General features: G+C 39.9%; 1 protein-coding gene across 1 annotated transcript in view; it reads right to left on the bottom strand.

Annotated features, from left to right (window-relative positions):
* Positions 1-17,631, bottom strand: part of SORCS3 (sortilin related VPS10 domain containing receptor 3) — a 621,477-nt gene that overhangs the window by 71,484 nt on the left and 532,362 nt on the right. Inside the window, exon 14 of the mRNA XM_030940951.1 lies at positions 16,558-16,665. Within this exon, the coding sequence (XP_030796811.1) occupies positions 16,558-16,665 (108 nt within the window). The remainder of the gene's footprint in view (positions 1-16,557; positions 16,666-17,631) is intronic.

Below are 17,631 nucleotides of genomic sequence, written 5' to 3' on the forward strand. Positions count from 1 at the left end.
GTCTTTTTCTAAAACTCCTCTGATTCTAAATGCCTACACTGCTAACGTGACTCTGGTTACAGATGGTCTTCCTGTGCTCTTGAGTTGTTGTTAACATATGGGTGGTCTGGGCAAGGTCGCAAGAGTACTGGGCAGGGAAATACAAGACTTGGCTTTTCTTAGACATGGTCTGCCATAAAATTAATTAGGTGACCTTGAGCAAATCACTTCATCTCTCAAGGATTCATCTTTTTTAATAAAAGATTATTTGAAATCAGTGACACGTGTTCAAAGAATGAGTTGTAGAAATAGCCTACATGGAATGTGGCCCTTTCAAGACCATTTCTAAGAGTTTATTTTCTTTCAACCCCCACGTCTACCTCAAAGTATACAAGCTATCCATCTCCTGGTAACCCTGTACACAAAGGATTTATCTATTACAGTCATTCATCTTTGTCTGCACTGGCACTTCTTTCATACAACAGATGCTTAATAAATAGTTCTGGGTTGATTAATGATAGAATTAATCTAACAAAATCATTCACTTCTTCCAAAATTGAGGTAATAGCTTCATCTGCCCTTATTTCTGGGTCAAAGAATGTGGCTGAGTTGTGTATTATGTGGAATATAGAAGGACAGAAACAATCTCAGACAAGAAATTGCAGCAAATGCTCTGTCCCTTGTCACCCTGGACTGTGCTAGGACTTCCACAAACAAATATGATTTACTGGGACCCTAAATAACCCACCTCCTTTAATCCACCATTCAGACCTGAGTAAGCCTTTCAGGAAGGGGAGTAATTAATTTGAGGGAGGGAGGCAGTTCACAAAATAAGACTTCATTAGAATTCTATACACAGAGAGGGTTAGCTACTCATTAATTAAATGATTTCAAAGGGGATCTCTGTATATAATTGCTATAATTTAGGTGGAAAGAATGCCACACTAAATGTAATTAGAGGACTAGGCTCTGTAAAGATGTTTTCCTCTTTATAGGAGGGCAGCCCTGGGTTACCTGATTCTCCCCTGCATAGTCATTTGATTCTTTTTTAGCCTCCCAATTATGCCAACATTTATGCATAGTTATGAAAGCCGAGAGAAGTTTTAAGAAGAGAATCGTTGACCACAATCCTTCAAGAAAGAATCAGAATTTGTTCCTAGGAAGTCACTAAAAAACATCGAAAAGGAAGAACAAACAGCACTGTGGGAGTTATATTAGTGGACTTCACTGCAGGCTGACTATTGAGTGCATCTTTGATCAAACTCAACTAAGATAATATCGTATTGCCATTGACTCACAACTGGGATGTCCTTCTTTTCTGTCCTCAGAGACTCCAGTACCTGCAACTCGAGTTCTCAACCATCCCATTTCCATCTGCTGGAATAACATCTTCAGAAACAGAGCAGGGCGAAGCCAACTCTGCCAGCCCCTTCCTGAGTTTCTTCCTTCTGTTACTGCCTTGACTGGACTGCCAGTCTTCAGGCTAGAAGCCTCTGCATCGAGAGACCCAGTCCTCAACCTGCTTTTCCTCTGCTTGTGATGGCTTACCCCACACCTTGTCTTGTCCAACTCCTACTCATTCTGTAAGCCTTAAGTCAAAATATAGATAGTAGGTTTTGGTTGGGGGATAAAAGGGGCAGGAGAAAAGCTTTTCAAATCTAAATATTTCCTAGAGACCACCCTTATTTCCTCTTTAAGAAACAAAATGAATCATAAAGAACTCATGGTTTTCTTTCCAAATATATGAGGTTTCCTCCTTTTTCTTTTCAAAGGCATATAAATTTATTAATGTGAGTATGGGCACGGAAGTCACATAGAATATGAAAAACTGTGAGGTTTTTATTCTTTGTTTTCATCACCATCATTTTATTTAAAGTCTCTAATTTAATTGCAAATATTTAAAGAGAATGTGGTTTCAATGATAATTAGCTCTTTGAAAGTAGTCTAGACTTTGTATTTGGCTCAGTATATGGTCAATATGTTAAAATATATTAAATGTTTAGGAACAGGACCACACAGCAGGAAGTGAGTGGCCAGGGAGCGAGCATTACTGCCTGAACTCCGTCTCCTGTCAGGTCAACTGTGGCACTGGATTCTCATAGGAGCGTGAACCCTACTGTGAACTGCACATGCAAAGGATCTAGGTTGTGCATTCCCTATGAGAATCTAATGCCTGATGATCTGAGGTGGAACAGTTTCTTCCCGAAATCAACACCCCCTACCTGCACCCTCATCCATGGAAAACTGTCTTCCACGAAACCAGTCCCTGGTGCCAAAAAGGTTGGGGACTGCTGCTTTAAATCAAGCTTTCTCAAAATGTTATTCAATATTCAAAATCATTCTAACCTTTGGACTACTTGGTCTATTGGTTTCTAAGTGAGGTTTATCAAAATGTTTTCCTATGACTGAAAACCTTTCATTTCTCCTTGCATGTTTTATAGTCTTTATATTATATAACCACAAAACTGTACAGGTTTTGAGATTATTATATTTTCTTTGTAAGTTTTTCCTTTTAATTCTAATTCAAATACTACTTTTCTATTATATCCTCCCTGATCTTTCCTCCTTGCTTCTTTTCCATCCTCAGAAGAAAATAAAATCACTCTCCCCTGAATTTCTGTAGCATTTTATCTGTATTTTGGGTATGACCCACAGCACTTCCAAAATGTATGAAAAATCATAGCATATGCATGTAAATGTCTTATTCTCTTTGCTAGATTTTAACTTCTTAGAACTTTGCCAACTCACACAAGTTGTGCCTTATGCGTCACAGGTGCTTGTCATATATTTATTGTCTGAGCGGCTGTAGAATAAAGTGCTTAAGCACAAAAGTGTTCATATTAGATGGCCCAGATGAGAGCCCCAATCCTGGAACTACGGAGGGTTCCTTACACACTTTAAACTTACTTTCCTCGTGTGCAAAATGAGGAAAATAGCAGTATCTAACATGATATTGAGTTGTATTTTATAGTGATTGCTATAAATTAACTAATTATTTAAGATAATTATTAGTATAGTTATATACTACGATTATTTACTTTGTCTTTGCTGGATGTCTAACTATTTTTTTGGGCAGACAGTGTGCCCTATGCTTTTATATCCCCATGATCCCTACCCATAAGACTTTGCAAACAGCAGATCAGCAGATTTCAGTCAAATAACAATAATAATTAATATTACTAGGCCAAGTGCGGTGGCTCACGCCTGAAATTACAGCACTTTGGGAGGCTGAGGCGGGCAGGTCATAAGGTCAGGAGTTCGAGACTATCCTGACCAATACGGTGAAACCCCATCTCTACCAAAAATACAAAAATTAGCTTGGCATGGTGGCACACACCTGTAATCCCAGCCACTCAGGAGGCTGAGGCAGGAGAATTGCTTGAACTCAGGAGGCAGAGGTTGCAGTGAGCTGAGATCTGCACTCCAGCCTATGTGACAGAGGGAGACTCCATCTCAAAAACAATAATACTAATTAATATTACCTACATTAGGGAGAAATTATTGAACACTAAGGGTATGCTAACCACTATGCATGGACCATCTCATTTTATTTATTATTCCCATTTAACAGATGAGGAAACTGAGGTTCAAAAAAGTTAAATAACTCATCTGACAAGGTTACACAGCAAGTAAATGATGAAGCCAGGGGTCAAACTTAGGTGTTTGCAGCAATCATTCTAAAACAATTCTCAGCAATGTGCATTTTCAGCAAGGCTGTCACTCTTTTTTAAGTCCTTCATGACTCATAAGCAATCATTTAACTGCACAGTTTGGCACCGGGGTATGGGCAATGGGATCCTCTTACCTCCAGCTCCTAATAGCCTGTTTGCATAAAAGGCAGAAATGCCTTGAAATATATAAAAGTGAAAGTACAGTTGGAGGAAAAAAGGAGAAATCTGCAGAGGTTACCTAGAAAGTTCCAATTATGACCCTATTTGTCTCAACGTCTAAAGCATCTGCTGCATGAAGAATGATGTACTTGACTCTGAGCTATTGGCCTTCAGTTGGGAATCCCTGAGGTATACGAAAGAACAAACGGAATTACAAAGTTTCAGTGCTGGAGGGGTCTTTAGGAATGAGCTTCTGACCATCCCTCTTCACATGCTAGCTGGGGAAACTAAGGCCTGCTCAAGGACATAAAGAACTGGAACCCAAGTCTCCTGACAGCCAGCTCTCTCTTCCAAGCTGACTGCTCTTCATGGGAAACTTTTTCAGCTTGCAGGCAGAGTCATGGTGTGCCATATGTGACCACAGCACCATGAAAACTTGAGGAATGCAGAGCAGAGAAGTGATTCACATCCAGGGCTGCAGTTAACTAGGAAAGGCTTCAGCCAAGACTGACTTTCCAGATTTCACTGGCTCTTCTCCCAGGCTCCTGCGTCTAAAGGGTGCTCTGCATTTTCCAAACTCCAGCTTGCCACTCTCTGTAACTACAGATGTGTACTACCAGTTTTTTCTAAGAAAGAGGATCTTCTTTGTTGTGCTAAGAAGTGGCATTCCCCTGCACAGCCTTTCCCCTCACTCTATTGGATCAAATGAATCATTAGAATGACAGGGACAAGGATGAAATGAGCCTACTCCTATCCAGAGACAGCTTAACTATGCTGCTCATTGAGCTACTTGTGTGGGTGAAAGTCGGAAATACTAGGGTGATAGAGTCTAAAATGGGTTTCATGGGTAGCCAGCAAGCTGAGGGCAGGCAAAGGCCCTCAATTTACAAATAAAGAAGAACCCCTGCTAGAAGTGAGGGAAGAGGAGAAATTCTCCCATTGGTCCAGGGGTTTCCCTACATTCATATGTAGGTAAATGAACTGCAATCAACTGCTCTCCAGTGACCTACTCTGGATACACACAACTTCTCCCTATTGACACACTGGATTTATTTCTCATTCCTCTAAGCAAATAGTTAAACGTGCTGTGGATTCCGGTGAGTCATACACCATCTCCTATGCCACCTTCATCCAGGACTCAGAATTAGCCATTGCTAGGTAACTACAAATCCTGACTCAATCCTTTCACCCAGCTTCAACTCCGTTTACTGGCTGGATGTCATTAATTTGAGAGCAAATCATTACAAACCTGGAAAACAGTTCTAAAATGCCTGCAGATTTATGATGAAGTCATTTCACAAAAGGTCACAGGCAACCCTGCTATAATTAAATCTTTCATTAATTTTTAAAATACACAATAACTTACAAATGCAGCATAAATTAACCAGATGACCTTGAAGAAATTATTTAGAGAACTGTTTCATCAGAAGCCACTATTTAGCGATTTCCTGAAATTTTATTTTACAAGTAGAATTTGTCTATTTCCCATTCTTACCTCTTACTGGGTTCTAGTAGTATGTTTATTTGAAATGATTTAGTATTAATTTAGTCAGGGCATTGGTTAGCACTGGGAAGTGATGGTACACAGTCAAGGCTCTTTCTTCCTTCAGATCACAACCTCAAAGGTAGAGTAAGAGTTACCCACATCATCATCAGGATAAACTCAAATGCAACCCTTCCCTTTCATTATCTGGGAGATTATTTTTTTTAATGTCATTTTAAATTTATCATTTTGATAAATGATTTCCCTTTTTCTCATTACAAAAATAATGCACTCTCATCATGAAAAATTTGAAAACTAAAAAAATCTGTAGATAAGAAAATAAAAGCCTCACTGGAGGTAACGCTTTAAATATTCTGTGATGCTCCTTTGATTCATTGGCATGTTATTCTTCCTCAGACTAGGCAATAAGCAAAAATCAAACTGAAGCCAGGGTTAGGACTTTGGAAGTTAGAGGTACCCTGAAGCCCTTAGGCTTTAGCACTATCTATCTACCCCATTTTTTTTCTCTCCTTTTCTTTACATAGATACACACACCACCACCACCACCAGCACCACCACCATTTAAAAAGCTCAGAATTGGATTACAGAACTGATTCCATGAATGCCAGAACTGAAGTAAACCTCATTCAAAATTGATCTTTCCTCTACTGGGGATGGAAGTGGCTTTTAAAATATAAACTTCTTAACAGTGACTTTGACTATTTTGTTTATGCCCTAGCCCAGCTTCTAGAACTCTTAAAACAGTGCCTGCCTTGTAATAGTCTATCAATACGTATTGTTGAGTAAAGAAATAATCAATGTTCTTGTAACAGCAACATTTGATTCATGTGGACTCCTAAACCCTCTTCTAAATGTTCCTGTAAGAGTTCAGTTCTCTCTGAAAGGCCTGGCTCCCCATGCCTCCTCTTGCCTCTGCCTCGAAAACCCCTCCTCATTTCCCTCCCTCCATGAAGGAAGCTGCTGAGGACAGATTTCAAATCAAAGCAGAAAGAGCATAGTTGTGGCAAGGCCAGACATCAGCAGACAACAGCTGTTGGTCTCCAGAAATTCAGGCCACATTCTTGGCTATTGGTGTGTGTCCATGCCACCTGATTGTTTTGCCATTAGGGTGTAGATGGGATTAGTGGTAAAGGAGGTCAGTGGCTACAGGGCGAATTGCATTGAGCAAAGGCCAGACATGAACTAGACCCTTTTTTTTTTTTTTTTTTTTGAGACAGAGTCTCGCTCTCGCCCAGGCTGGAGTACAGTGGCCGGACCTCAGCTCACTGCAAGCTCCGCCTCCCAGGTTTACGCCATTCTCCTGCCTCAGCCTCCCGAGTAGCTGGGACTACAAGCGCCCGCCACCTCGCCCGGCTAGTTTTTTGTATTTTTAGTAGAGACGGGGTTTCACTGTGTTAGCCAGGATGGTCTCGATCTCCTGACCTCGTGATCCGCCCGTCTCGGCCTCCCAAAGTGCTGGGGATTACAGGCTCGAGCCACCGCGCCCGGCCGAACTAGACCTTAATAGAAATAGGCAGGGGATCAACAGCAAGAATCCTGCAAGTGGAGCCTGTGTTAGTTACACAATACAATGATTAGCAAGGTGGTGGAAAGTGGCAAAGATTAAAAGTCTTGAAAATAAGTATGGGGGGAAGAGGATGGTAGAAGGAAAACCGAGAAAGAGACTAAAAAGCATTGGAAGAGAAGAAACAAAAGAAAGGAAAATGATTTCTAAGATGAACAAAAAGAAATCATCCTATGTCCAAACAACTTTGATTCTTTTCTCAAAACTAACTAAATCCCTTTAATGGGCTTGAAAGTTTAAGGTCCACAACTGTGGGTGAGAAAATGTGGTCTGCGAACCTGTAGATGAGTCTGGAGTTGAGCAATGACAGAGAATCTAAGAAATGGAAACAAGGGAGAAGATGGATATTTGAGATGGGATTTAGACAGGAGGAAAGATGGGGAAATTAAAAGAGCTATAAGAGAGGAAGGGAAAGAGGGACACTGTGCTTTCTTATGTCATTAAAATGTCATGACATTTCTCAGTTTCCTACTTTGTGTCAATTCCTGAACCAAAAAATAAGAAGAATCAGAAAAAGTATAAAGTTTGGTATCTGCTCTTAAATAGTTTGCCATCCAGTCCAATAGTTACTTACCGTATATTTGCTGAGCATCACCTACGCACGAGGACAATTATGTTCAGTGCTATGGGGGATAATAAATAAGACACAGTTGCAAGCCTCCTCAATCTTACAGAACAAATAAAAAGCCCTGGCATTCTATCTGCAAAGATAATCAACATGCAAACAATCAGAAAATAGTGCAAGAATTATTATTGCAATATTGGTGCATATTAAGAGTGCATTATTTGTGATAATGCCAATTCACCATGATCCATCAATTCCACTTCTGGCTTGCAGCTCAGGGAACTTCTTCCATGTGTGTATCTGGAGGCATACATAAAGATGTGGTAATACTGTTTGTAAGAGCACATAGCTAGAAATAACCTAAATTTCCATTGATAAGAAAATAGGTAAATAAATTGTGCATATTTATATCATGACAACATGCCATATAGCATGAAAAGTGCCTGTATCAGATGGATATGACCCCAGATAGATAATATTGAGGGGAAAAATCATGTAGAAGAATATTATTTTTATAAATTATACATTTAAAAAACATATAAAATGATACCACATATATTTCTATGAATACATAAGTGCTAAAAGTGTCAACATATGTTCTAGAAGGGTTTGTGGAAGGAGTAAGAATAGTAAGTCTGAGATGGACAATAATGAAAATATCATTATTATCAAATCTATCTGGGATTTCCTATATATTTTATTTAAAAATCTGAATCAAAGTGATAACAGGTTAATATTTATTATTTTCAGGTGGTGGGTACACAAGCTTTGTAATATTATTCTTTGCATTATTTGGTATTTCTTAAATTTCAACAAAAACCTGTAAGACAATCATATAGTTATGAAATTGCAGATACAGAATCTAAATTGTGAATCACAAATTTAAAATCTTACAGAGCAGGAGGGCAACTTCAATGAACAAGGAGTGAAATGGAACGGCTGGAGAGGACATGTGTACACCAGGTGAGGGTTGGGGCAGAAACAGCATACCCTGTCCAAAGTCGGCAGTTGCCATGCAGCTTCAGCAGAATGTTGGACTACAGGGAGTTGGACTTAGTGCTGCCAGATGTTTCTGATATTGCAAGTGTTGGCTCCATTGGAAAAAGTACACACCAAGCAAGATAAACCTGTGAGTCACTGTGAACCCCATGAAAGGAATTCAATATAAGGAAATGAGAAAGAACTTGGGCTTCCTGAAAGAGGTGAGACTTATATATGGGGTTTTGATAAGAAATGAAGAGTGTTTTTTATTTTTTATTTTTTTAACAAAAGCTGAATGTACCATTTGTGACAACACTGGTGAACCAAGAGGACGTTATGCTGGGTGAAAAAAGCCAATCACTGAAGGATATATACTTTATGATTCTACTTACATAAGGTATCTAAAATAGTCAAACTCATAGAAGCAGAGAATAGAAGAATTGCCATGAGCTGGAGGAGGAGAAAATGAAGAGTTCTTCAATGCGCATAAAGTTCTAATTATGCAAGATGAGTAAGTTCCAGAAATGTGATGTACAACATAGTGCCTGTATTTAGCAATACATTATTGTACACTTTAAAATACACCAAGAGGACAGAACTCATGTTATATGTTCTTACCAAAAAAACTCACGAAAGAACAAAAGGTAATTTTTGGAGGTGATGGGATATGTTTAGTAACCATGATTGTGGTGATGGTCATGGGTGTATGTATACATCCAAACTCATCAAAATGTATACATTAAATATGTGCAATTTTGTGTATATCAATTATGCCTCAATAAAACTTTTTTAAAGAAAATAAGCAACCCCATCAAAAAGAGTGGGCAAAGGATATGAACAGACATTTCTTAAAAGAAGACATGCATACAGCCAACAGGCACATGAAAAAATGCTCGTCATCACTCGCCATCAGAGAAATACAAATCAAAACCACAATGAGATACCATCTTGTACCAGTTAGAATGGCAATCATTAAAAAGTCAGGAAACAACAGGTGCTGGAGAGGATGTGGAGAAATAGGAACACTTTTGCACTGTTGGTGGGACTGTAAACTGGTTCAACCATTGTGGAAAACAGTATGGCGATTCCTCAAGGATCTAGAACTAGAAATACCATATGACCCAGCCATCCCATTACTGGGTATATACCCAAAGGATTATAAATCATGCTGCTATAAAGAGACATGCATATGTATATTTATTGCGGCACTATTCACAATAGCAAAGACTTGGAATCAACCCAAATGTCCATCAGTGACAGACTGGATTAAGAAAATGTGGCACATATACACCATGGAATACTATGCAGCCACAAAAAAAGATGAGTTCGTGTCCTTTGTAGGGACATGGATGCAGCTGGAAACCATCATTCTCAGCAAACTATCACCAAGAACAGAAAACCAAACACCACATGTTCTCACTCATAAGTGGGAATTGAACAATGAGATCACTTGGACTCGGGAAGGGGAACATCACACACCAGGGCCTATTGTGGGGAGGGGGGAGGGGGGAGGGATGGCATTGGGAGTTATACCTGATGTAAATGACGAGTTGATGGGTGCTGACGAGTTGATGGGTGCAGCACACCAACATGGCACAAGTAAACATACGTAACAAACCTGCATGTTGTGCACATGTACCCTAGAACTTAAAGTATAATAAAAAAAATGAAAAAAAAAAAAGAAATAAGGAAACTTCTAAGCCATTTCATAAAAAATATATTTTCAACACTTTATTAGGAAATGCAATTGGTGAAGCAATTTATAGATACGGGAAGTATGTAAAAACGTGTCAAAAATTCAAATGATATTTTTAATATATTTACAATGGATAAAACCCCATGGGCATTCTTGTTCAGGGTCAAATTACAACCCATGGGCCATGTCTGGCCAGCTCTATGTTTTGAACAGCCTACAAGCTGAGAGTTATTTTTACATTTTAAATGGTTGGGGGCAAAAGCAAGTGAAGAATTGTATTTTATGACATGCGTGTGAAAATTATATGAAATTTAAGATTCAGTGTTCACAAAGTTTTATTGGAACACACTGACGCCCAATTGTCTCCATACTGTCTAAGGCTGTTTTCACCCACTAGGTTTGAGTAGTTGCAACAAAAGCCCTGTGGCCAGCAAAGCCTAAAATCTTTACCGTGTGGCCCTTTACAGAAGAAGTCTGCCTACCCCTGCTCTAGTTGGCTGAAGTTCTTCCCTGCAAGTGGCCTGTTTCTTGATCATTAGATCATGGAGATTACCAACATCTCCAATGTTCTTCAATAGAGGTTATTCTTTCATTTAATCCTCACAACCACATGAGAAAATGGGAGCTCAGAGCAGAGTGAAGCAAGGTACTAAAGTCACATAGGTGGTAAACAGCGAGCTGAGCATCTTCCCTGGAAAGTGAATCTCCAAAGCCCATGCTCTCAGCCACTACACCATCCCTCCTCCTGAGCCCACATAGCAATCTGTTGATCAAAATAAGCTTTTTCCTTCCAGGCTGTTGCCAGTCCCCAGTATACCCTACCATCATCCAATACCCTTTCTGCAGGCATGCATTCTGCTTTTGTGTTCATTGGCACAAACAAGAGTGTGCCTCTGAGTTGCTGGCAGGCCTGGTGACAATCTGAAGGTTATGAATCAAGCAGCCAGCCTGAGAGGTGATGACTTGGGAGTTCCACCGGATTTGCCGATTACTCAAATGACTTACTTTGGGCAAAGTAAAATCAGGCTCTTCCAGCAAACAACAGAGAATTGAAAAACAGATCAATGGAAGCAGCTCTGGTTCATTTTCAACGACTTTATCGGATGCAGTTACTAGAGGCTAAACAATGCATTTAAGCTCAGGGCTGAGCCGCTGCATTGTGCTAAGGCTGTATTTAAAAGAATGATCCCTGCTAGGCATGTGGTCGCAGTTTTTTAAGTGGAAAAGGCTTCATTTAAAAAAAAACAAAAAACAAAAAAAAAACCTCTGCAGCTTTGGGGTTCACATAATTTTCTAAGCAAAATGATCTCTCTCCCCTTCACTTTGGCTGTTAGTCCTGCTGGTGGAACAATTAATCAGAGATTTATGCCAATTACAATTGGATTTATAAGAGAAGTCAACAAGGCAATGGCTCCAGCCAAAGGTATCTCTAGCCCTTTTCACCTCTCACTTCCTCTAGTGTCCAGCACATTCCTACCACTCCATGTCTTCTCACACTGTTCCACCCATCAGGAATGTCCTTGCTCCCTATTCTCTGTATAGCTATGAAACCCTTTATAGCCACTCTGTCTTCAATCACATCTTTGATATCTAATGGCAACTAAAATGCTTCCCATACTGGCCAGGTGCACTGGCGCATGTGCCTGTAATTGCAGCAATTTGGGTGGCTGAGGTGGGCGGATCACTTGAGGTCAGGAGTTCAAGACCAGCCTGTGCAGCATGGCAAAATCCCACCTCTATAAAAAATATAAAAATTTGCCAGGAATGGTAGAATGCACCTGTAGTCCCAGCTACTTGGGAGGCTGAGGTAGGAGGATCACTGAGCCTGGGAGGTCAAGGCTGCAGTGAACCATGACTGCATCACTGCACTCCAACCTGGGCGACAGAGTGAGACCCCGCCTCAAACAAACAAACAAACAGTAACAAGAACAACAACAACAACAAATTTATACCATACCTTACCATTTAATCATTACCTAATCATTTCATGTATTTACCGTACTTTTTCAAATGGATTGTGAATTAACATCAAGAACTAGGTCTGCTGTGACTTGGTGTCTGGCAGCACAGCAGGCACTTATCATACTAAGTAAACAACTGGTATACTGCCACTCTTTCCCCACACACCTTGTTAGTCCTTGACTGAACAAACCTTAGAGAATTATAGTACCTTCCTTCAAATTTTACCTCCAAGCCTGGAGATTGAAATTCCCATTCCTTGCTCTTATTTTGCCTCTTTCTGAACATGCGAGCTGAGCCTCAGCATCCTCATCTAGCCAATGATGCCAATCCTATCTACCTTCCAGAGTTGTTGGGAGATTTCAATACAATCAAGTTTGAAAAAGTGCTCAATGTGATACCTGGCACAAAAAAAAAAAAAAAAAAAAAAAGAAAAAAGAGAGATGCTGAATAGTCACAAGTTGTCTGCAAGGTCTTCACTGGGTTCCTCCAAATCAGACTAAACTCTCCTTAAGCTTTTTAGACATTCACTCATGGTAAGAAGTATCTGATCTCTTTCAGGGAAGCTGTGCTTCTCCCTTCTAAGATTTTTTTTTCTAGGAAGCTGCCAGGTTCTCTCTGGCCCCTGTAAAAGTTTAGCTAAATCATAGCCAATTGGTTCAAACATTTCTTATCAGGAAAGAATTTCAAACATAGCTTTGAGGATGCAGGAAAGCAGTGTTTTTCTATCTGATTCCACATCTGAGTCAAGCTAAAGAAAAGCTCTCTTTAAAGTGCTAATCAAGGGACAAACAGCTTTTCATGAAATAGTGGACAAAAGAGGTCCAAGTGCTGCAACAGCCACAGGCATCTCATCATCTGGAGATCCACTGCCTGAGACTGCAATAGGCCCTCCAGCTTGTCAATCAGCCCTTTCCTCAGCTTTAAGTAACAAGAATGGTCACATTTCATTTTGAATTAGGCTAGACTAAATGGTTCCCATCACAGTTACCGGGGAGATGTTGAAATAATAACATTTGAAAAGACAGTAGAAAAAAGAGCAATAAAAGTAACCAATTCCCAGGCCTCCACTCTGGGGACTGTCTCTCATGTAAATCCTCCTGCAAAGCTACAGTGTTAGAAGTGTCCATGTTCCTGGAGCACTGGCCTCCAGGACAAGTGGAAATTGGGCAGATTCTTGTGTAAAGTGGAGGAAATCAGAATCGTTCCCAGTAAGCTCCTCATTCTCTAGCTGCCCTTTTGTGCCCACATGCCATTCCACCCCAATGCATCATAACCTCCATATAGACACCTCTACACACGCATGCAGTCTGCTCTTGATTCCTATCCAACCCCAATCCCCATGATTTGCAACTACTGCATTCTGATTATAGCATTCCAGAATCTCTAGAGATCTATAATCAATTTCCTAACATGCTAGAGCCATGGGCCAGAAAAATCACAACAATCACAACAAAGGTAAGATTTTTAGAAGTCACTTGATTCTTCCATTTAATAATTCATTTATCCAGTACATATATACTGTTAAATCCTCCATGTTAGCACAAGCCTGATAAATACATGGCACTGAAAGAACAAGATACACAAAGATCCTCCCTCATGGGAAGTTGCAGGGATGTCTGTGTACATGTGCACATGTGTGTGCATCCATCTGTCTGTCTTAAAGGTAGATGAAGACGGAGGGGAAAAGATATTCAAAAATTAATACCCTTTGTATTAATATTTATTATCTAAAGTGCTGTGAAGGAAAAAATAAATCAGGCCAGATAACATATAGCATGGGAACCCACCCTGATCTGGCAGGCTATGAGAACTGACATTTAAGCTGAGATCAGAAAGATACTTAGAAATTTAGTTGTTTAAATAGGGAGGCGAGGCTCATTCTGGCAGATACAAAGAACCAGTCTATCAGAAAAGGGTGGTCAGGTCAGGGAGGTTGGAGAAAAAGCCCTAAGCAGGTGGTCGATATAGATACTTGTAGGCCATTCTATGAGTTTAGAATCTATCCTAAAGGCAATGGAAAGGCCTCCATGGGTTTTAAGAAAACTTGTGATTTGGTAAGATTTTTTAATTTCAAAAATGTCACTCTGGATACAGGTCAAATTCCCAAATGTGACCTAAAATCTTTCATAGTCTTACCTCCTAAACACCCAGCCACCCTCTTTCATGGTTCTTACCTCTGTTTGTGTTCTTTCCTTTGCCTTGAAATCATTCATTCATTCAACGATCACTGACTTCCTACTACATGCCAATCCCTGCTTTCGGCACTGAGTTTATATTAGTGAATAAAACTATTAAAAAGCTATGCTTTCTTAGAACGTAAATTTCATTGTCTATTATATGGCTTTCCACTTGTGAACTGCTATGAAAACTTCCAGACCAAGTCAATTGTCACCTACTGTGTGTGTGAAGTCTTCGTTTTCCTCTGCTATCTCCTGGCTGTATAACTAGGGTACCATGATGATTACTTATCCCCACCTACTCTCACCACTTTAGCCTGAGAGCTCCTTGCAGACAAAGAATTTCATTTGCCTTTGTAAAATCTCCTAAGATCTAACAAGGTCTGATATATATTAGAAGCTCTCTAACTGTTAAATATATAAACTCTCCAAATCAATGGATAAGAGAAAGCAACAGAACCTTAGAGTGGCTGTTTTTTCTCCCTGACCACACTGAGCTAAAGAGAGAATCAGGGTTAACAGTAAGAGGAAGGATACAGTGTTCGAATGACCTACTTTATTAATAAGTTTTCAATTCAATGGCAAAGCTAAGCATTCTTGTCCCCAAATGGACTCCCTGTCTTCACAGTTCCTACAGAAATATATAATTTTTAAAAACTCCTGTTTCAATCTTTGCCATTGCCATTTCACGAACGGGCAACCCTGGTAGGTCAGTTGGTTTCAATACCATTTTCAAATTTAGAATACAGACAGAAATCACCTCTTGACAACCCTTCCAGGGCTTGTTCAGCTATCTGAAGAGTCCTGACAAAATCTGTGTTGTTTCCATACAAAAGAAACTCTGAATTTAACAAAATGTTAAAATAGGTAACTTGAATTGTTTATATTTGTTTTGAGGAATGCTTCCAAGATCCATCATAACTTCATAAAAACACAAATACCTCTGCTCCCCCCAGATCCTCTATAAGAAAATAATTATGCTGTATTCTCTAAGTATCTTGATAAGCAAGATAAAACAGGCACAGAAGCTCTGCCAAGCTCTTAGGGAGTCCTGGCCAGGAGGAAAGGAAAACAGAAGTGCTATCTCATCTTTTCAGTAAATGGTTTGGCTCTGAGGTCAATCTCCCTCACATCCATGTGACCGGCTAAACTCCATCTGAAGCCGAGAAAAAAATTATTACCATTTAAGATTAGATAAACACGGAACTTAAGCTGTGGCCTTAAACTTGCTAGGGAATACCAGGTCATGTAGAGATTGGCATACATGTGGTATTGTTCAAAGTAATGCCCAACAGAAGATGCAATGAGTTCTAATAGGCCTCACAGAAGAGAATGGGGCCAAACTATGAGATTCGATCAAAATTGCATAAATATAATCATAAAGAATTTTTTTATAACTGATCACTTACTGGCTCCTAGACTGGCCTTTCTTCCAAGTCCATCACCATTGGAAAAAGACTAATTCAAACTATAAAGAAATCTATGTGCATAAAAGTTAAATTAAGAGCAGTGTCCCTTCGAGTAGGAAGGTCAGGCACCCTTCCACCGAACCAGCACAGATGCACGCTATGAGCCCTTCTGTGCCAACCCCACGCTATAGCAAATACCCCTTAATTTTGCCCAAGACTCCACTCTGTCCAGTGAAGAGCTAAGGTGTAAGGTGCTCCAGGCAATTGGGAGTGGGCACTCCCACTCCCATGGTAAGTTACCCACTTACCATGTAAACATGTGCACACATAAACACAGGTGATCAATTTCTAAGATTAAATCTCATTATAAAAGAATATAGAAAAAAATTTGCAGTGAAATAATCTGAAGTGAAATAACTGTGGAGTGTGTGTGTGTGTGTGTGAAAGAGAGAGAAAGCGATATATCTTAAAATATTTTCTGATTTCAGTAAGTTGACTGTTTTACTCCCTCCATCCCTGCCCCTGCTCCTTATCTCCCACTACACTGTTTCAGAAAGAGAAAAAAAAAAAAAAAAAAAAAAAAAAAACCCATCTAATGACATAGGTTTTCTGTTTGCTTGGGTTTCAAATAAACGGGAATTTGCTATAATTCTTTAAATTCCATTAGAAACTTTGACTGTTCAATTAGGACCTTAGCCTCTCTAATCCTGGCAGTAGTTTTTTGAGTTGGTAGGTACAAAAATAAGTATTTCCATTTTATAGATGAGGAAATTTTGGCCCAGTGATTGGACTACTTTGGTGTAGGGTTCCCTGGGAAAAATCCAAGGCCCCAATGAAAGTAGAACCAGTGTCTCTGGTCTTCTTCCTACCACAGCAAAAGAAGTACTCACGTCATGATGTGGGTCTCCATTCCTGCCTCCACCAGAGCCCCGTCAACAAAGAGAGGAACCGAAGTGAAACCATACTTGTCCCAAGAGTGGCCCTCATCAAAACTCACCCTGTGTTGGAAACAAGTACACAGAAAAGACAGCTGAAAATAAAGCCACATTCTTCTGTAACCATTTTTCAGGTTATTAAATTTTCCTCTGTATCTTGCTTCGTGGCAGTGTGGATTATCAATAGCTTTTTAATCTTCAACATCTCCTCACATTATTATGAGATTTGATCAAAACTGCATTTCCAGACTTGGGTGGAGACAGCACCTAGAGCTGCAGATATAATTCAACACATTAGAATCGACAAACAACCCAAGCAGGAGGGCTTAGTGGATGGAGTGTCACGTTTCAAGTACTCAGAATGGAACCTGAAGTTCAATTTACAGCAAAATCCATTCAGCCCTTGGAGGTTCTAACACAAATTGAGTAAGGCTGGTGGACCCGAAGGAAAGGGAGGGGGTTTGCCTTTCAGATCAAACCTTACAAACAGCAATTTTCTATTTGTTCAAAACAGATGTTAGGATCATTTTCCCTCCCCAGTGCCACTTTAAGGGGCTTTTAGGGATGACCACTGAGAGTCTGAGATGTTCTGAGCAACACTGCCCCATCTTTCATCCAAAGGTAAGAGGAAGGTCTGGCCCCTTGTGGAAACAGAACCTGCAATGCTTTAAAGACATGCAACTAGTGGAGGAGACTTGAGCAATTCTGAGTGCTTGTTTCCTTTCCTTTCTTGATATTATCAAGGACCTGTCTGCCCCTTGATTTAACCAGGGGGCATAGCCCAAGGACCATCTCCTCTGAGAAGCTTTTCTCAGTATCCTTTCTTCCCCAAGACAGCCTTAGTTTCTTCATCCTCTATGATCAGTTTTGCTCTGGCTGATTCTTAATTCTACTCTATTTCCATAATTTAGGATTAAAATTCCCTTCTGTATGTTCCTATAATACCCAGGCCTTCTCCTATCATAGTGCTGACTACTGACTCCTTAACTGATCTTGAATATCTCAGCTCAAGATTATAAACTCTGGGAG

This window comes from Rhinopithecus roxellana, chromosome 11 (genome assembly GCF_007565055.1).
Source record: "Rhinopithecus roxellana isolate Shanxi Qingling chromosome 11, ASM756505v1, whole genome shotgun sequence".
In the NCBI taxonomy this organism is placed as follows: domain Eukaryota; kingdom Metazoa; phylum Chordata; class Mammalia; order Primates; family Cercopithecidae; genus Rhinopithecus; species Rhinopithecus roxellana.